The sequence below is a fragment of the Aspergillus lentulus genome, assembly GCF_001445615.1.
Source record: "Aspergillus lentulus DNA, contig: Alt01, strain: IFM 54703, whole genome shotgun sequence".
NCBI classification, from domain to species: Eukaryota; Fungi; Ascomycota; class Eurotiomycetes; order Eurotiales; family Aspergillaceae; genus Aspergillus; species Aspergillus lentulus.
Window position 1 is genome coordinate 3,982,735 of NW_028322123.1, and position 19,391 is coordinate 4,002,125.

At 50.8% G+C, this 19,391-nt stretch overlaps 9 protein-coding genes across 9 annotated transcripts; 4 read left to right on the forward strand and 5 right to left on the reverse strand.

The window, feature by feature from the left end:
* Positions 1-234: 234 nt before the first annotated feature.
* Positions 235-893, reverse strand: ALT_1227 (IgE-binding protein; the record flags this gene model as incomplete). Its single annotated transcript, XM_033563381.1, has 2 exons — positions 235-579; positions 636-893. 2 exons carry the CDS (start codon positions 891-893, stop codon positions 235-237), a joined length of 603 nt encoding a protein of 200 aa, XP_033419272.1.
* A 2,635-nt stretch (positions 894-3,528) lies between these two features.
* ALT_1228 (GNAT family N-acetyltransferase) lies at positions 3,529-4,187 on the forward strand (the record flags this gene model as incomplete). The annotated part of the gene is made up of 2 exons (XM_033563380.1): positions 3,529-3,907; positions 3,958-4,187. 2 exons carry the CDS (start codon positions 3,529-3,531, stop codon positions 4,185-4,187), a joined length of 609 nt encoding a protein of 202 aa, XP_033419271.1.
* A 528-nt stretch (positions 4,188-4,715) lies between these two features.
* Positions 4,716-5,582, reverse strand: ALT_1229 (uncharacterized protein; the record flags this gene model as incomplete). Its single annotated transcript, XM_033563379.1, has 4 exons — positions 4,716-4,889; positions 4,948-5,169; positions 5,232-5,336; positions 5,409-5,582. The coding sequence occupies 4 exons, from the start codon at positions 5,580-5,582 to the stop codon at positions 4,716-4,718; spliced, it is 675 nt and encodes a 224-aa protein (XP_033419270.1).
* A 1,378-nt stretch (positions 5,583-6,960) lies between these two features.
* Positions 6,961-8,233, forward strand: ALT_1230 (putative amino acid permease; the record flags this gene model as incomplete). Its single annotated transcript, XM_089599113.1, has 4 exons — positions 6,961-7,279; positions 7,330-7,365; positions 7,420-7,745; positions 7,796-8,233. 4 exons carry the CDS (start codon positions 6,961-6,963, stop codon positions 8,231-8,233), a joined length of 1,119 nt encoding a protein of 372 aa, XP_089456777.1.
* A 737-nt stretch (positions 8,234-8,970) lies between these two features.
* Positions 8,971-10,110, forward strand: ALT_1231 (transcription factor domain-containing protein; the record flags this gene model as incomplete). Its single annotated transcript, XM_033563377.2, has 1 exon — positions 8,971-10,110. The coding sequence occupies one exon, from the start codon at positions 8,971-8,973 to the stop codon at positions 10,108-10,110; it is 1,140 nt and encodes a 379-aa protein (XP_033419268.2).
* A 169-nt stretch (positions 10,111-10,279) lies between these two features.
* Positions 10,280-11,519, reverse strand: ALT_1232 (putative aminotransferase; the record flags this gene model as incomplete). The annotated part of the gene is made up of 2 exons (XM_033563376.2): positions 10,280-10,997; positions 11,062-11,519. 2 exons carry the CDS (start codon positions 11,517-11,519, stop codon positions 10,280-10,282), a joined length of 1,176 nt encoding a protein of 391 aa, XP_033419267.2.
* Positions 11,520-11,927: 408 nt separating this feature from the next.
* On the forward strand, positions 11,928-13,342 carry ALT_1233 (aminotransferase-like domain-containing protein; the record flags this gene model as incomplete). The annotated part of the gene is made up of 3 exons (XM_033563375.2): positions 11,928-12,386; positions 12,436-12,827; positions 12,880-13,342. The coding sequence occupies 3 exons, from the start codon at positions 11,928-11,930 to the stop codon at positions 13,340-13,342; spliced, it is 1,314 nt and encodes a 437-aa protein (XP_033419266.2).
* A 789-nt stretch (positions 13,343-14,131) lies between these two features.
* On the reverse strand, positions 14,132-15,301 carry ALT_1234 (DUF453 domain protein; the record flags this gene model as incomplete). The annotated part of the gene is made up of 1 exon (XM_033563374.1): positions 14,132-15,301. The coding sequence occupies one exon, from the start codon at positions 15,299-15,301 to the stop codon at positions 14,132-14,134; it is 1,170 nt and encodes a 389-aa protein (XP_033419265.1).
* Positions 15,302-15,769: 468 nt separating this feature from the next.
* On the reverse strand, positions 15,770-19,023 carry ALT_1235 (ATP-binding protein; the record flags this gene model as incomplete). Its single annotated transcript, XM_033563373.2, has 2 exons — positions 15,770-16,854; positions 16,911-19,023. The coding sequence occupies 2 exons, from the start codon at positions 19,021-19,023 to the stop codon at positions 15,770-15,772; spliced, it is 3,198 nt and encodes a 1,065-aa protein (XP_033419264.2).
* Positions 19,024-19,391: the final 368 nt, after the last annotated feature.

Consider the following 19,391-nt stretch of genomic DNA (forward strand, 5'->3'; position numbering starts at 1 on the left):
GTAAATTAGTAGAGTAAATTTCTGAGAATAAACATCAATTAAAGAGCTATAAATGTAGCCGGGAGGTTCGTATTGCTGTGTTATTTGAATCGCGCAATGAAGGCTATGAAGCAAGATATATTTCCATGATGCAATATGTACAAAACACCATCCCTTCTCAACAGTCGGACCCGTCTGCGCAACATAATTCATACCATTATATTATTAATAAAGCATACAGGAGCCGATTCAGTCTTACGTGTACTGCCAAGCGGCAGCAGTCTGACCCTCAGAAGGAGTCCAGGCGATAGCGGCCGCATCGAACCCGAGGCAGTCGGCTACATTGCCAGTAGGGACGGTCGCGGAGCTGATGGCAGCAAAGACCTGGTAGGGAGCGGGAGCATCGCCCTGAGTAGGGCAAGCCATGAAGCCGGTGGCGCCCTGGCCGTTGAAGTTCCAGTGGCCGAATGGATCACCGGAAGTGTAGGAGAATCCCTCGACGGTGGAGCCAGGGGGCATGTTGGCGGAGTGAGCGATGGTGAACTTGACGGCACCAGAGGGGTCAACGTAGATTTGCTGGCCACCCGGGACCGAGACGTCCTATGAAAGGTTAGCAAGATTCGTAGCAATACCATGGTAGAGAGGTGAAGACTCACCAAAGCGTTGGTATACAGAACAGTTTGAGTACCGTCGGGGCAGGCACCCTGCTGCTTAACGACGTCAGGGCAGTAGGTTGCGGTCTCGCCGCCCAGCCAAAAGCTGTTTCTGGAAGCGGTCATGCCGAGAAAGTGGATGGGAGAGGCGGAGCGGAGGGCCATGACCTGGAAGGGACCATTGTCACTTGCCGGGGCAGTGGGCAGGCTGTGGGCTCCGACGAGGAGAGAGCCAACAGAGGCGACGGTAGAGAGCTTCATGATGGATGTAGTGGTGCGGGTGAGGATATTGGAACCTGGAGTTTCAAGGCTGTAGAAAGAATAGATGATGTTGTGATGAGGATGAGAATCGAGAGGTTTGGATTGGGAGATGCTGTCTTTATACTATGACAGAGACTCAGTACGAGTGCCTCCGGAATATCGATGCCCTTTAGTCGATGTAACCTAAGTGAGACAAGCCTCTGCTGGACTGAAGTACTTCATCCACTAACTTACGGAGTAGTACTGTGGATTGAGGTCCTAAACCACACACTAGTATTAGGGCACCCGCGGAGAGACATACGTGATTGGTAACCTTTTTGCCTCTGCTGCTAGGCAGCTTTAACTTGGAGCTTTTGAGGTCGGATATGATGATTGCAAGGGTGGTTCTCTCGCCATGGTTTCCAAGTACATTCTTCAGTCTTCCTGAGCGAAGTACAAGAATAGCAGGTGATTGGTCAAGTGTTACTCTGTACGTTGATGGCTGAATGCTTTAATCCTCCAATGGAATCCGCAGTTACCCACATCCCCCGCAACTTATCTACCCCTATACGGGAAATGATCACCACTGACACTCCTATATATAGCCTCGGTTATACCAAAACGCAATCTGATTGGCTGATATGTTTCAGGTCGACATCATCGTGCAGATCTGCAGCTTGTTATTATTCAGGTGACCAGGGCAGACAGGTCCATTCTTTGTCATAAATAACAACGACGACACGAACCTAGTCTATATAGAGTAGGCTGGAGTAAGACATGTTTCTCTTCGAGTGGTCTCCGTATATCCCCGGCTTGCTGCCAAAGTCTTGACTCTTTTGATCCTACAACAAAGGTTGGGAACCGAAGCGGTGAAGAACATACCGATCTGTTCTTCCGTCGAAGATGACTGAGCCATCAGTGTGGCGGTATTCCCACGGTGCCCCTTGCTGACCAGCTGACGGATAATGAAACCGTCCAAATTCCACCGTATATGCCTACCGGATTATCAATCATATGTTAATGATTACTATTTATTTTCAAGAATAGTTACACTCGCATACTTTGATGGCAGCCTCTCCGACGGCAACAGCCGAAACTGGTGGGACCCGTCCAGTCGCCACTAAACGAGGTCTTCTCTAATGTACGGGTAGGATCGGTCTTCTCTGGGTTTTGGCCCCGTCGAAAGACAATGGCGTGTTGATACACTGAGGTCAGACCATAGCGACCCTTGCCTTGCCGCATTGTCGAACCACCTCTATGATTGCCTTCGTGGAGTCCATCCTTGCTTCACTGTTTCACCCATGGTACTATTCACGGACCTCATACATGCTTTGGAGCAGTTGTTCCCAGCGGCTCCACAGGAGATCAGCCCACCCAACAGGGTAATCGGATTCGGACAGTTACAGGTGGAAGACCCAAGTGGTGGGCCAATTTTGGTACAATGGAATCATCTAGCCGGGTCAATCGGAGTGTGTTCGGCAGTGATGCTTACATAGGAGCAGGATTTAAAAGATTAATGTCCTTGGGGATCAGTCCGGATGAACTTAAGCAGACATCGAGGCATTTGGCGATTGCTGGACTGGAGTATCTCTACAGTGCTAGGGTGTTACCAGACCTGGAAGATAGCCAGTCTTCTGCAGAGTCCATACGCATCGTTCGACAGACAATACTGATATTCACCAGCATCTGTGGGACTCGCGCCGCCGAGTCAGCGGATCCATCGATCTCTCAGTATCCCCAGCCCGATGGTAAACTCAGTGGTTGTGACGACACAAGCAGTAGCCTGATTGACAGTGTTAATTGTGTTCATGAGCAGCTGGTCTTGGTTGAATAGTCAGCCCGCAGACAGAATCTTTGTGACGATGGAGTGCCAGTGCGAACGTGGCTGATAATCATTCTCTTTTTCTGCGACACCGTCCTGATCAAGTGGGCGACTCTGCTCGGGGACCAAAGTCCCATGAAAATGAGCGCTGAACAGCCAACTCGCTGAACTGTTCATACAGTCAGGCAGATTGCCCTTTATCGATTCTGGATGGTGCACACGAAAGTCATTCCCATACAGTGCATAAATATGGATGGGTAACTCAAAGATGGACGCCATCTTAACCGTCCATTTCAGCCATGGCTATCTACATATGCGGCTGACAGTTCCTTAAGTTTCCTGGCTGCGTTCCGAGTCAGTCAGCAGACGTTCCAATGACCTTTTGCACTGGGATCGCAGATTTTGGCCATCCGGGTAGAAGTTTCAGAGATCTCCAAAATCAAGTTGCTTTTCTTGTTGCGCATGCTTAATCAATTACTATCGTTGATAACGATCGATGATGATAGCTCGGCCCATCTGACATCTAGAAATAGCCCGCTAGAGGTTACTCCCTGTAGACGATCATGTATATCTTTGGATCGCATATACCTTTTTGGATTTGGAGAAACACGTATCAGGATTGGCACGCAGTACTTTCTTTTTTGATCCAAGAAAACTGGAGCTAGACAAGGGAGAGCAGAGCAGAGAATATTAGTAGGCCTAGTGTCTCAGACCCCTGTAGTAGCGGACACTTAACCTAGGTGTGCGAAAACTGCTTGATAAATGACTAGCCTCCCGCTGAATTGTCACACTTTCATTGGGGACACTGGAGAAATCAAGATGACCAAAGACACCATGCATCCCACGATATCCACCTTTGAAATGAAGCCCGTTGAGCTGGGTGACATTGTCGCAATTACTGAGCTCTGGTATAATGCGTTCAGCATCCCGCAGAATCTGAAGATGTTTCCAGATACCCCAGGAGTCCGGCAGTGGTGGAATGAAGCACATCGGCAGGATATACTGCATAACCCACACAGAAGGTATCTCAAAGTGGTGGATGTCGCTTCACCTGGTTTTATAGTCGCATATGCCAAATGGGATCTGAATCCGCAGCAAAGTGGACCGCGATTTCCCCCTTGGCATGAGAAATCCGATCATCAGGCTTGCAGCGAGTTGTTCGGGATGCTCGAAAAAGAGCGAATCAAGTTCTTCGCAGACAAGCAGTTCTATTGTAGGTGTTTGACTCCGACTCTGTTGACAAAGTTTGACCTCTAAGACTAGATCTTGACATGCTGGTGACACATCCAGTCTACCGACGACAGGGAGCTGGGTCCATGTTGATCCAATGGGGCTGTGAGCGGGCTGACGAAGAAGGGGTCCTTGCTTATGTGGATGCGCACCAAGCTGCTGCTCCTCTCTATCGAAAGTTCGGCTTCCGTGAGCGAACGGATGTCGAGGTCGATCTACAAGGGGCTCTTCCGATGGTTAGAGAGTCACAATTGAAGAATTAAGGTTGGCGTGTTCTGGAAGGAAAGACTGTCGCGAAAAGATCAATTTATAAGTGATAATATAGACGAATCGATCTGTCTTGTTTTCTATCCGAGTGGTATAGATCAGGCTCCTACCCGTCGCATCTCCAACTCTTCCCTTAAACTCCACTCTTGCGTTCGATGAATGATTAGTTGTTGTGAGGTATAACTATCTAGAGACTGTGTGGTCATAGCCACGTCCAACTCATTTTCCTCGTTTGGGTTGTTTGGATGTGCTTGCGATACACTTGTTTCGGTTTTTTGGTAGTACGATGTTTCCGGAGTCCCTGTGACACCCTGGCCCCAGCCCGTATTGAAGGCAATAATAAATGGCTTCAGGCAGGGAACCGTTGCTAGCATAATGCTGCAATGCAATAAAACCTCTGTCGCAATCAGTGTGGGGGCCAGAGACAAGGGAGGCTCTTTTCCTCGGAGCGCGGTATTGAAGTAGGATTGGCGGACTATCGTCAAAACGATCACTCTGACAATAACGGAAATCTGGTTAATTTTTTAGTCCAGCGCATTAGGAGACTTGACATACACTATCCGAGTACCAAAAGCGAAGACGACAGTCATTTTGTCTTTTCGACGCATCTGAAGGGCCCACACGAGGGACACGCTAAGAAGAACGAGGAGAGCCTCGGTTAGGACGTCATAGGCTGTAATTGCTTTCGAAGCAGTACTCTATATCATGGCTCTCAGCTCAGTTCATGATGTCCGGCCTCACTTGAGAAGAGCTTACAAGATCACGGCAGTGAATTTCCGCCGACCACAGGTCTCTCGCGGGGCAGCTCAGGGCTACTGCCAGAATCGAAACGATGCACCAGGCACTCGTGATAAGAAGGCTGGTTTTGCAAGCAAACAGATACACCTTTTCTCGACCGAGTCGTCGTAAAAGACTGCAAACTGATATCTTCGCTAAACCATGACCGGCGAACAACAGAAGATTTGCCGTATAGAATGCCTAAGAGGTAAGTTATAAGCAATTCGCAATATTCTGCAAATCTACAACGTAGGCAAACACACCTCCCCAGCCTTTTCAAGTTCAGAGTCGGAACTGGCCTGATGCGATCTGCCTAGTCCGTGGGAGAGACCGTTCATAATCATCACCACGTGGACTATCCCAATGGCCTTGGTCGCAAGATCGTCAGTACGTCTAGTACACTTCAGTCTGCCAGATTTAAACTTCGAGACTTGACTTACGCCGGCAGAGAAAGCAGCCCAGTCATCCATTCCCAATGGCCCATTCATGGTGTGTCTCATATAGAGACGGATCAAGGAGACAATGACCATCCATGTCATGAACAGTGTTGCTGCAACCGCAATTGAACCGGATTTATCCGTTGCTGTTATCACGAACGGCGCGTCGCCCGTCATATTGGGTGTCTTCTATGATGGAACAGAAACGCAACCCTCTCGAGAGATTGATATAAGTACAAACAGCCATGGTTGAGGCCGGAAGAAGAAGTGCAAATGAAGTTTTGATATTATTCAGCCATTCCAAGGGTAATATCCCTCCTCGAGAATGAGTGTCCTCGGATTTGGATACGATGGGCAGGGTTGGAATCGCGGGAATCGCGGCCCGACCTCGAGCTGTCTTTCTCAAACAGCCTAACAGGGGTTGTAGAATGCAGTTATTAATCCTCCCAATAAATAGTTGAGTGATCGGCCATTTTCGCACCGAAAATCCCCTGTAAAGGACGCACCTAGAACGAAATGGCCACTGATTCAGACAAAGACGAGGAGCAGTCACAAAGCCGTCGCGGAGACTAGGCAGGGATTCAGCCAACCCTTAGCTGACTTTATATTAAATGGTCATTGTGTGCAATAAGATGTCTGGGACGGGAGAAAACACAAGCACGACCCCTGCAAGGCCCTGCACAAGAGTAGGCTCATGAATCAACTTGGAGTCGTATTTGTCCGGCTTGATATTACGGCGAGCACTACCCTTGCTTAGTACAAGCGAGCGCGGTGATGACAACTTCCGCACTATGGTGGTTCAGTCAACTCTGCACTGACACCTGGCGCCCCTGAACATCCCTCTATTTTCTATTCTCTCTTTCTAACGTCCACAACTGCCAGTCGCGGTTCTTTTGTTTTGGTCGACTTTAGTTGGAATCGGTTGCCTATCGAATCAGGATGTGGGTGGAAAATAAGTCAGTGGTCTATACCACTGCCTATGAAGATGGGGTGTCTGCAAAGATGGGAACAGCGCAAGATCGTAACGATATGCGGCGAGTGGGAAGGCGGCAGGAATTGAATGTATGGGACAACATCTGACAGCACTGAATGTTGGCTAAATGCGAGTAGCGCAATTTCCGATTTCTGTCAGTTCTTGGGTTTACGGCGGTGTTAATGTGTACCTGGGAAGCAGTTCTCTTGTCTGTTTCTTCCCCCGTCTGCTCTAAACGTGAGATGGGAGCAATACTGATCGAAATAGTGGTGCATCATATGGCTTGATCAATGGCGGCAAGGGAGGCATGATATACACCTATTTAGGAGCTCTCGCCGGGTTCAGCTTTGTTATTCTCTCCATGGCTGAAATGGCATCCATGTATTTCTTCCCCTTACGGCGATTCTTCCACGGGCAAACAGCTAATAGACTGATAGGGCTCCAACATCCGGTGGCCAGTATCACTGGGTATCCGAGTTTGCACCTCCCAGTTGCCAGTGCATACTGAGCTACATAACCGGCTGGGTCTGCGTGCTTGGATGGCACACTGGAATTGCCGGATGTTGCTATACAGTCGCCAACATGATGGTCGGAGTGGTTGCCATCAATTACCCCGAGACCTACACCTACGAGCGATGGCATGTCACTCTGCTGGTCATTGCAGTAGCACTGGTTGCGTTGCTGTTCAACACCTTGCTGGCGCAGAAATTACCCTTGATCGAGGGGATCATCCTGGTTATCCATTGCTTTGGATTCTTTGGTATTCTGATTCCTCTTTGGGTTCTTTCGCCGAGACCGGCCGCATCGGATGTTTTTGGATCCATCGAAGATCGAGGCGGCTGGGGAAATAACGGTCTTGCTTGCCTGGTTGGGTTAGTCGGACCGATTTATGCCTTGATCGGTACGTTCGGATATCCCAAGATACGCGAGGTGTGATCTGCTGACAATAAGTACAATTCAAAGGCCCTGACTCAGCCGTCCACATGTGTAGGTGTAAATTCCGAGCCCCCACAGATGATAGACAACTGATGTGGTGAACAGCCGAAGAGATCCGTGACGCATCGCGAGTTCTCCCCCTTGGCATGATCTGGACGCTTATCCTCAACGGATCTACGGGCTTTGTCATGATCGTTACACTCGCCTTCTGCGTTGGGGATATTGACCATGTGCTGGAATCCCAGACAGGCTTTGCATTCATCCAAGTCTTCCTCAACTCGACAGGATCCGTCAGAGCTGCTACTGGGATGACAGTGGCCATCATGGCCATGCAGTTCTGCGCAGCCATCAGCAACGTTGCCGCTACGTCTCGCCAGGTCTATGCTTTTGCACGAGACAAGGGGCTTCCATTCTCCGACTTCTTGTCCAAGGTCGGCGCTTTCCCCAGTGGATGCTGGATGGTGTTAATGACTATTCGCAGGTCAACCCGACTTTCACCGTCCCCTTGAATGCATTATGCGTGAGCTTGGTGATTGTCTCCCTTCTCTCCCTGATTAATATTGGATCGTCCGTGGCCTTCAATGCCATCATGTCTTTAGGCACGGCGGCTCTCCTTTCCTCATACATCATCTCCATCACCTGCGTTCGCCTGCGGCGCTGGCGCAACCAGCCTCTACCTCCCGCCCGCTGGAGCATGGGTAGACTTACTCCCTTTGTCGACACCGTCTCCATTCTGGTTCTGATTATCATCTGGGTCTTTAGCTTCTTCCCTCTAACCGAGAAGGTCAATCCAACCTCAATGAATTGGAGCGTGGTAATCTTCGGAGGCGTCATTCTGCTCTCTCTGGTGTATTACCAGTTGCATGCCAAAACGGTATATAAAGGGCCGGTGACAAGAGTGAATGTGATGGCCGAATGATGATCCTAAGGCCAAGTATGGACTATGAAATTTTTCCTGCCTGCCTTCGCCATAGGATGATTGAGATGCGTAGCGAATCGATCTGATATCAATCGCGCTCTGGTTTTACTCTGTGTACTCGAGATCCAATTTGATAATAGGGGTCGACCAGTAATTCTGGCTATTCAGTGAAGAGTCGGCGAGTATTGGTAAAACAATGCTATCAAGAAGTGCGCAGTGTCAAGGGGGAGAATTGCTTGTTATTGCCTGAGGCATCAAGTCTTGTCTCTTGGGCACGTGGTCTGCTCTCGCGGGCGCCGTCTCAATTTCTCCCAGCATCAACTGGCAGAATTGACATTTAGCCGTCAACCATCCATAATTCATCAATTTGCCCTTTAATGGCTGGCAGAAGTCCCGGTGACATCCCTCGGAGCCTCCGCTTGCCTCGCAGACGCGATGGCTGCTCCGAATGCCGACGCAAAAAAGTGAAAGTATGTGCATATGACTCCCCTCAAATGGCTGCTCTCGCTCATCTACAATAGTGTGACCTCCGGAGGCCAGTGTGCTCTAGATGCATCCGATTCCCTAAAGAGTGCAGGTATGACTCCAGCTTTGTCGCTGTTTGGAGTCACTGTAGAAAATCATCTCCAGTGCGTGGCGAGTTGAGAAACCCATCAACAGCCGAACGGAGCGTCGTACCACTCCAAGCATCGCTCAATCCATTGGAGTGTCTGATACCTCCCGACTCTCACTTTTTCATGCATCACTTTGCTACTCAGACAATTCGAGTTCTTTTCCCTCTTGCCCCGCCTGTCTTTGGTCAGACGTTGGTGGCCACTGCGGTGGAAACGCCGCATCTTCTGCACGCACTTCTTGCAGCTTCGTGCAGTCATCACGCTCGACTTATCCAGGAACCTTCAGCTAGTCAACTGACAATATTAAAATTTACTGACCTCGCAGTTACGGGTCTGCGTGCTGCATTGGCTGATCCTGCCGAGACTCTCAAGCCTGAAACAGCCATGACAGCGATGGTTTTATGTACCAATGATGTGTGTAATGGCAATGCTCGAACTTGGAAGGTCCATTTGGCTGGAGTAATGAAATTACTCACGGCCTTGCTTGAGAGGCAGAGGGCAGCTGACGGTGATACTGACCCGTTTTCTTTGTGTCTTCTCAAATGGTTCGCTACTCTCGACATCCTGGCAGGCCTCTCAGGTACACATGAGGGATGTGTCAACGATGGGCAGTACTGGAACCTGACTCGGAATCCTAATGGCGGCAATGGCCACGTTGATGAGATATGTGGCTACTCAACCCAGCTAATGCCTCTGCTGGCGCGAATCGGACAGTTGGCGCGGCGGAACGTGCATGAGCAGTCAATATTAGAAACCTTTACTGAGCCATCCTCTGTCCTGTCCGAGGAATTGACAGATGACGCGCAGGATCTGGAGAGGAGAATACTCTCCATTGCCAACCAGGCCCCATCGGCCGCCACCCTCGCCTCCCATGATCAAGTTCTTGCATCTGAACTGCACAACACACACCTCGCCTTCATCCACTCCGCACTTTTGCATCTCTATCGCCGAGTCGAACTGCTTCCAAAAAGTCATGCCAAGGTCAGGGCGCAAGTTACGGCCATTATCGACAACGTTCAGGGAGTCAGACCATTCTCTCCGGCAAATGTCCTCATCCTGTGGCCCATTTTTAGCGCCGGTTGTGAGACAGATGATCCTCACGAACGCCAATCTATTCTAACTAGGATGGTGAACATGCAGATCATGGGTATGGGGAACTTTACTAGAGCAAGGGACGCTCTTGTTCGTTATTGGGAGTCGGGCGCATCCTCGCGCTGGGACGTCTACTTTGCACAGTCTGGGCTGGAACTTGTTCTCTTTTGAATACACTCTATACTGCGTTCGTCTCAGCATATCTCTGGGTAAACCACGGACAATGGACATTATTTCTAGCGACATCGTGATGATTTCACTACTTGATGCAAGTACATGGATTTGTCATTCTTGTTGCGACCTATCAGTTAACAGTTGCGTCTATCTTCTTCACGGCTCCTCAAACGGCCACTGGCAGAGAGTGATAAGCATCGGCCATGAATTTCCGCAACGCTTCCAGACCATCAATCAAGACCTGACGTTCGCATACATACCCGATGCGGACATAGCCCTTGAAGGTTGTGCCTTCTCCGAAGCACCTGCTGCCTGGCACGAACATCACTCCATACTTCTCCTGCAAACGCTTGCAGAACTCCACATCATCAATCGCAAGGTTGTCCTTATTCACGAACTTGATGAAAGCTGTGGTGCCTGCATGTGGTCGGACCCATCGGGCAGCCCCGGCGAATTCCTTGATGAAGCTATCGAGGAGATCCAGATTGCCTCTTGCCAGGTCAAGGTTACGCTTGATGATATTATTCACCGTTGGCTCTGACAATGCGCATGCAGCAATCCGGTCATCGATCTGGCTGACCGAAATCAAAGTGTAGTCGCGAGCTGTCGCACACTGCTCTATGATTTCCCGGCTTCTGGATGCAATCCAACCAAGTCGAATCCCGGCCAAACTGAAAGCCTTGCTCATTGAGCTAGTGGCGACGGTCTTCTCATAATTGAAGGAGAGTATGGAAGGCGGCTCTTCCTGCCCCTCTCGCAGGGAGTGGAAAAGCGGCCGATATACCTCATCACTATGAATGATGATGCCATGCTCCCTCGCAATATTTACAATCTCCTGCAGCACATCACGGCTCAGGACAGCACCGGTCGGATTCTGAGGATTGCTGTGAATTCGTCAGGCCCACCTTCGATTCCTCGGAGTAACTTGGTGGCTGCTAGAGTACTCACTTAATGATGATGACCTTGGTATTCGGTCTGATCAGCGATCTCAGATCGTCCAAGTTGACCCGCCATCCGTTCTGCTCGTCTGCCCTCCAAAGGCTGACCTCGGCGCCGAAGGACTCGGGAACGGAGTAGAGCTGCTGGTAGGTGGGATAGTGGCAGATGACATGGTCACCCGGAGCAACATTGGTATATAGAGCTAGAAAGTTGGCTTGGATGGCGCCATTTGTGACGAGGATGTTGTCTTTTGGAAATGGCTCAGATTGGTCGTCGCGATACAGGTTGGCGATGTTGGAGCGCAAGGTATCACTGCCCCGGATTGCCCCATAGGTCTGCTTCTGGGAAAAATCGATAAGGCTAGCTCTGTCCTTGTTCCCCGCGAAGGCCAAAATATCGTCCAGTGAGACGGAGGCACAGCAGGTCTCAGCGAGATTATGAGTTGCCCATGTCTCATGCTCGTCCATCCACTGTGACAGTCAGCCATCACCTCCTGCGGCCTGACATTGAGTTACTTGCCTTTTCTACAGCGAAGTCTTTGATGTGTCCCATTGAGTTGCTGTCTTATACGGGATTATGAGGTACAATTGACTCTGGAAAAAGAAGGTGGATGAGAAGGAGGAAGAAGAGTTTATATCTGTAAGCAGCTCCAATGGTCCCAAGGACATACGGAGAACCCGTCGTTTGGTACCTGCCCGTCGGATCCATTCCTTGGCATGCCGTGATTGGTTGAATCGCCTTGATTACCCAAAACGGAAATCCTGTATCCCCACGTAAGAGAGAGCCAATCCCAACTTCGTCATCAGTGTATAAATGGGTCAGAGCCGTTGTTAGTCTTCGTATTCAACAAGTTCTGCCTTTCTCATTGATCTTCGATGTCTTCAACACCTTGTATCGATTTGTTGAAAGGGTCGCCCGCCACGGCGCTTCTTCCCACCCAGCGCCTAAGCGATGCTGCGGTATCAGCCTTATCGAAGCCGGAAGTTTTCGCAACCGGCTTGGACTATGGGCCGGATGAAGGTCACCTTCCACTCAGGACTCACCTTGCCGAGTGGCTGACGAGATACTACAAACCCCCTCTGCCGATTCAACCGGATCGCATCTGCATAACCGGAGGAGCGAGCCAGAACTTGTCGAATATCCTGCAAGTTTTTACTGATCCATCGCAAACAAGGTACATATGGATGCCACAGGCGACTTATCATCTTGCATTCAGGATGTTTGAGGATGCAGGGTTCTACCGGAGGTTAAGAGCTGTTCCTGAGGATGAGGAGGGGATGGACATGGAGTTCCTTGAACATGCTCTCGCTAATGACGCGGCAGTCGCAGAGAAGGTGAGCTGAAGAAAGCATTGCAAAAGCTACCAATGCTAAGTTTTTAAAGGTAGAAGGATACAAGCGTCCAGAGCGCTACAGGAAGATATATAGCCACGTCATCTACTGCGTGCCTAACTTCTCCAATCCCACAGGAGTCACCATGTCTCTTAGGACGCGAGAGGCTCTCGTTCGTTTGGCTCGCAAATTCAATGCTCTAGTAATTTGCGACGACGTTTACGACTTTCTGCACTGGTCTGCCGCTCATTCTCCAGATAATGGAGATTCATGGAGATCCACACTCCCTCGCGTCCTGGATCTAGATCGCACACTTGATGGTGGACCACGGGATATCTTCGGTAACGTCGTCAGTAATGGGACGTTTAGCAAGATCGTTGCCCCTGGCTGTCGTGTTGGATGGGCCGAGGGAGAGCCTCAATTAGTTTATGGCTTGTCACAAGTGTAAGTCCGCTCACCAACTATGACTGTCCTGGGCTAAACGGGAATCACTCAGTGGCTCTACAGTGTCAGGCGGCCCTCCATCCCAACTCATGTCGACCTTCATTGATGAAATGCTACAAGATGATTTTGTCACGAAGCATATAAGAGAGGTGTTAATCCCAGCATACTCTCGCCGACATTCCATTATGGTATCGGCGGTCAAGGAGAGACTGTCTCCTCTTGGGGTCGAGATCCATAGGGAAGCAAGTGACGCATTGCATGCTGGAGGCCTTTTTGTTTGGATCAGATTACCCCAGCCACTCACTGCTTGCAATGTCACGGAAAGAGCACTGCAGGAGGAGAATTTGATTGTCGGCAATGGCGACATTTTCATCGTCCCTGGGGATCAACCGTCATCGTCTCAAGATCAATGTTTGAGACTTTGCTTCGCGTGGGAAAACGAAAAGGACTTGCCGGAGGGAATCAGGAGGTTGGAGAAGGTGCTGACCAGGATGCTCAACGAAGTAAATAGCTGAGTATTTGGGGTAGAAGTCCACGAATAGACGGAGCCATCGTAGTCTAGGAAACGCCAGGCCATGTATAATCTCATTGCCATCGTCATTTCCATCCATGACCGCATGAAGAAACGCTCTTTCTACGAAATTGGCGTAGACTGGCGACGATCTGGTGTACTAGGCTGCAAATAACCAGGGAGATTATGCCACCACATGGGTGGATGGAGATCCCTCCAGACGATGCACATCGCTTTGTGATACCAGGTTCTATTGACTAGACCACAGCACAGAAGGGTATATTCTCTTGAGCATGATATCGTTTTGTTCCGCTTCGCGTCGTAGAAGCTGTCGTAGTTGTATGGCTCTTCCCCTGCCCACGCGATGATAGAACGGCGGATTTCCGGGAGAAGCAGGACGCGCTGGGTGGCTATCATAGTGAACCGATAGATTGTATTTGTACTTTAAGTTCGAAAGTGCATGGTATATCACCATGGATGTATAGAGGTAGTGTCACTGATTGATCTTTACCTCTATAGCGCATGCTTTGTAACTCATCAGCCTAATGCTTCCCCGGGCTTAAGGAGAGGCAGCCAGCACTACCTCAATGAATACAGTCTAGTTGTGCAGAGAATGTAAGATAAAGCAAGGAAACTCCATTTATGATAGTTTGCAGTGGATATATGCGCAATAGAATCTCACTAGTCGTACGTCTGTTTTCAAGCAATGTATACAAATCCCCTGACAATGCAGACGTTGCCAAAACTCAGCGAGGCAACTCCATGTTCACACCTATTTATATCTTCCAGGTGTTTAAGCGGAAGTATCTCTCCAGAAAACACGCCCCTCCATAATCCGACGGGCTGTTCGGTAGACCGTCGCACAGCCTAAACGACCGCTGGGGTCGAAATCTGCGCTGACCAGCAGATTACCACTGGCATGGCCTAAAGTAATGCCCGCCGAATCGACTGGTTTGTCGCTTACCACGTCGGCCACAACAGTGCCGGACACTCTGGCAGCCGTCGCAAGAGCCAAAGCGACGGTGATGGGAACGGCTTTATGCGGCTGGCCGACGGAGAGAGCGCGAACCACCAGATCGACATCCTTTGACGTCTGCATCATTCCAGACGTATAGGAATCCGATGGCGATGAAACGAGGCAGATCTTGGGAACACTTCCAGGCACCTCTTTCGGTGTTTCAGCCAGTCCCATCTTGACGCCAGCTTGTCGACGGATCGAATCCAACTGTGAGAGTAAAGTAGGATGCGCGTCGATCTCATCCGGTGTCAGATTTCCTGGGACTCCCAGGTCAGAAGCACGCACGAAAACGCACGGATTGCCCACATCGATACATGATGCGGGAATGCCGTCAAGGCAATCGACAACCTTCCCAGTTGGCAGCAATTTGCCCGTCCTTGAGCCTGCAGGGTCAATGAAATCGAGCTGTATTCGAGCGCCTGTACCAGCCACGCCATCAATAGCAAAATCCCCAGCTGCTGCTGCCTCCCCGTCCACTACGGGGAACGTGGATCGGATGACCTTTCCCGTGTTGGTATTGAATATTCGGACAGAGACAACGTCATTGGCGTCGCCAGCCACGGAAAAGAGACCAGCATCGACTGCATATGGCCCAACCGCACTAATCATGTTCCCACAGTTGCTAGAATAATCAACATCCATGTTCTTCACCCCCAGCGAAACAAAGGTGTACTCAACATCAGCATCCGGCCGGTCGGATTTGCTGACCACGCACACCTTGGACAGACTGGAGATGCCACCTCCCATTCCGTCTAGCTGGCGTCCATATGGATCGGGACTACCGATGGTACCGCGGAAAATATCATCCCACTGCTGCCGTTCCAACGGTAGATCCTCTTTTCGGAAGAAGATAGCGCGCGACGTCCCCCCGCGGTAATACGCTGCTGGAATGCTGTTTTGCTTTTTGGATAATGAAGCTATGCTGGAGGTGAAATGTCGGTGCATTTCTACATTCTGGTTGCGTAGTTTAGAGGGATGAAATAGCCGTCCGAGGGGTTTAGACAGCATCATAAATCAGGTGCAGAGGGCTGTTTAATCCCCATCAAAAGGCACAAAAGTTTATTGGATAGACGGACTAAAACGAGTAGTCGAGCGATATTCCCGTAACGTGTTTGATCTCCAATGGCTGTAGCAAATAAATGGTGGGAAGTTCCTAGAGCAGGGCCGCTGCGATAGAAAAGAGTCAAGACGGATGCGGAGGGAATCCTCCGATGTCGGCACTTTACCGTGTCGTGTCTCTGCCGGTATTACAGACATCTAGGGTCATATATGAAAGTTCCGTTTTTCTAATTACTTTCACAATGGAAGAATCCTGTTGACTCGACAGAATGTATATATTCTGGACAAGATGTGAACAGGCATCTAAAGGCATGCCGCAGGAGCTAAGAATCAGCCCCATGGCACACTATCGGTCTATCCTCGGATAGCTCCCACACGGGTCGGCCCTGCTGGACCGACGGGTTGGCCATACTCATCGTACCCTTCTTCTTCATATTCCTCAAATTCATCGTAGTCCTCCTCGTAAGCAAAGTGAGCCTCTTTGCTAGCAGCGACGTTCCACGCCGGCGATTGCTGCTCTGACCGCCGTTGAGGTGGCCGAGGTCTATCGGAGTGCGCGCCCTGACCGAACCGTCGATCATAGGATGGTACTTCTGCTCCAGTCATGGGTTTCGCTCGACCTCCTTGCTGCTGAGACAGTGGAGCCTTGAACGGCGGCTGGTACTCCGGGACAGGAGATCGTTCTCTTTGGACACCCCGTCCACCCTGTGGCATACTGCCTCTGAATGCTCCTCCCCGTGGACCGCCCCTGCCCCTCATCGACCCCCGGGACGAAGGGCCGTATCCCCGGCGTTGAGGCTGATGACCCATAGGATGATAAATGGGGCCATCGTCCCACTCGTCCGGATTGTAATCATCGGCTCGCAAGCTCCAGTTGAATGCCTGCTCCTCTTCCGTCTCGCCTGTGGTCTCCCAAAGGTAATTATCAAATCGTCGGATGGTGTCTGCGACGAGAAGGAAATGCCGGTAGTCCAGGACCGGATTGGTCACAGTGAAATCAACCTGTTTCCCTTCGTCGCTATCTGTATCTCCTTCCTCTTCCGATTCCTTCTGCCACGTGTCCGGCCCGTTTTGAATATCGAAATGGGCAAACGAATAGGCGATCTGGAACGCATTACGAATCTGTCGACCGTTCCATCGGTGCTGCACATGGCTGTCATAGTGCCACGCAGCATAGTGCATAATACTCTTCTCGTCGATGTCCAGAATCGGTCCTTGAGGGCTATCGGGATCCGAGGTGCGTTGTCGGTCTTTCTCCGCTTCGACCTTGCGCAGCTTGCGGATATTGTTCCTGAAGATGGCGAGTGTCTGCTCTCTGTCGAGCGGCCGATAGTACAAACTGACGTGGATCCTCGACTTGAAGGCCTCGTCAATGATACCTACCCGGTTCGTGGTGAGGAACAGAATCCCGCTGTAATACTCCAGCATCCGAAGGAAAACTATCGACATCTTCAGGAATGTGAGACTCACAGACATGCTTTTAGGGATCACATACCTGATACGAGAGCATTGCGGACAAGGTCACTCAAATTTCGACGAGTTAAGAAGATGTCGGCTTCGTCAAGCAAGAGCACGCAGTCCCACCGATGAGCTAGCCGGAAGATTTCCTTGAGATTTGTCTCCACGTCCTGGGCCTGGAATCCAAGATCCCCACAAGTGATGGAAAAGAGAGGCTTCTTGTTTGCCTGGGCTACAGCCTCTGCCGTGGCTGTCTTGCCCACTCCTGGCGCGCCATGCAGGAGAATCACCAGCCCCGAGCCCTTGCCCCGAATTAGGTCCAGGTTCAGCCTCTGCTTCTGGAAGTGCGTCTTGACCAAAGCCCGGACCATCCGCTTGTGCTCCTCATTGATTCGCAGGTTCTTGAAGACATTGTCTGAGGGAGGAATTGGCTGCAAATATTTCACGTCCAGACGCACGAACCGCCGGTCTCGAAAGGCGTAGGCAACAACGCGACCTGGCAGCAGAACAAGATCTTCAGGATCGATTTGCATCGCATTACCTGCCATGTATGACCGGAGGAAGTCGTTGGTTTCGATGTCATGGTTACTGATGATCCCAGCAAAGTCTTCGTAAAGCTGCAAGCAGTCGCTCTCCTCCTTCACGAGCTCAAAGCCAGGCTCACATGCCTTGCCGTGGCCTTTGTCTGCGGCTTCGCCTTCTGACCCTTCCTCGTCTTCGCTGGACCACTGATACCAATGGTTGATGGCGACGTTGTCTTCTCCCTCGGGCCAGTCATTAGCTGACCATCCAGTCAGGGTCTGGTCGGATTTCGAGGCGAGATCGCTGTCCGACTTGTGCCCCTCGACAAAGTCAATCATCACCTGGCCCTCGATATGTTCGGAATTCCCTCGATCCTGCAACTGAGGATTCTGCGTGGGCTCGTCCGTCAGAGTCCACCCCTCGTAGTACAGATGCTTCTCCATTAGTGCCTTTTGGAACACTTGTCCCACCTCCCGGCGGCTCTCGAGCAGCTTCTCAGCGTCCTTGTGAAAGCGCAGGGGGTAGATCTGCAGCGTGGTGATGTCCCTTAGCCCCTCATACGCCTTGATACTGAACCTTCTAGTGTAAGGCTCATACGACACCCCATTAAAATCGATATAGTAGCTCCAGAGATCCAGTTCCTGGCCGGTGGCCGCAGACATATCGCAGTTGTGCGCTTCCTGGAACTGGTCGCGGCTGATTGTGTGCAGCCGCCAGATATTCTGCGACATGGGAAGGGGTTCCGGCCAGATTTGGTCCTGGGTTGTTTCCGAGGGTGATGGCACGTAGAGCAGTTCGCCAGGCTGATATGACATCCACAGGTCCGCAAAAGCGATCTTACGATGCGTCGTGCCGGCAGCTCGCTTCCACAAGGGGACAATCTCAGTATCCATAAAGTCGACAAACAGGCGAACGTGGCGCAGCGCGGTCACGGAATCTGCGATGGGGCCAATTACCGACTCGGCCGGCGTCCTGATTCGAAAGCTCTCATCCTCCGGTTCGGAAATATCTTTATGGCTGGATGAGTTAAATTTGGCTGTCCATTGTGTCGCGTCGATCGGGTCTTGATGTGATTCATCGACATTGTCGCCCCAGCGTGACTCCAGAAGCGCCAGACACTCTTTCATCTCTGGAAGATAGTAGTAAAATGTTGTAAAAGGCCGGAAGAAGACGCGGGGGCCTCGCTTGGCCCACAGGTCTCGATGGCCGGTCAGCCGGGAAAGCAGGAGGAGAAGCTCGGGCGACTGTATTCGAATCCTCTGGATCCAGGTTCCCTCGTTCTCCAACTCGACCGGTGTTTCTGGGTATATAAACCCCAGTCGACGACGATTGTTCTCATGCCATACCTCGTTGTAGATGCTGTGGTGACCTTGGAGGACCTCAATGATAGCCAGCCCATCGTCGAGAGAATACCGGTTTTTGAAGTGATGGTAGTCCAGGGTTTGGACTTCTACCTTCCACGGCATCTGCTGGCGTTTCTTCTCCCATTTTTCCTGCCTTTCTTTCTTTATCTGCTCATCTTCTTCAAAACTCAAGTCATCAGCCAGGATCCTTTGCGTCGGCCGCCTGCGTAAGAGTCTCTGGGGTCCTGGGGAGAGCTCCCTGCCAGGTGCGTCGGCTGCGGCCATCTTTACCGATTCTAAAATAAATTCTCATGGCAAGGAAACCGCGCGCATAATCACAGGCTTGCGTGAATATAAAGGAGAATTCGAGCCTAGCTCACTCCATCTTCACAGAATCCTGTTAGCCGCTCAAATTCTGTTGGTCAGCTTTGCGGGCTGACGGGCAGCATGTGGCGCGCTAAAAGGGGGGCTGATTCTTGCTAGTGTAAATTCGCGAGGCTGACAGGTTATTTTGAAGCTATCATTGGCGTGAATTGCTGCCGAGCCATGATATGAAACGAGCTGAAATGCATGTTGCAGCTCTTTAGATGGCGGAGCGCCAATCGTCCCAGTCCACGTCGGCTTACGCGCGGCGAGGTCTCGATCCTCATAAG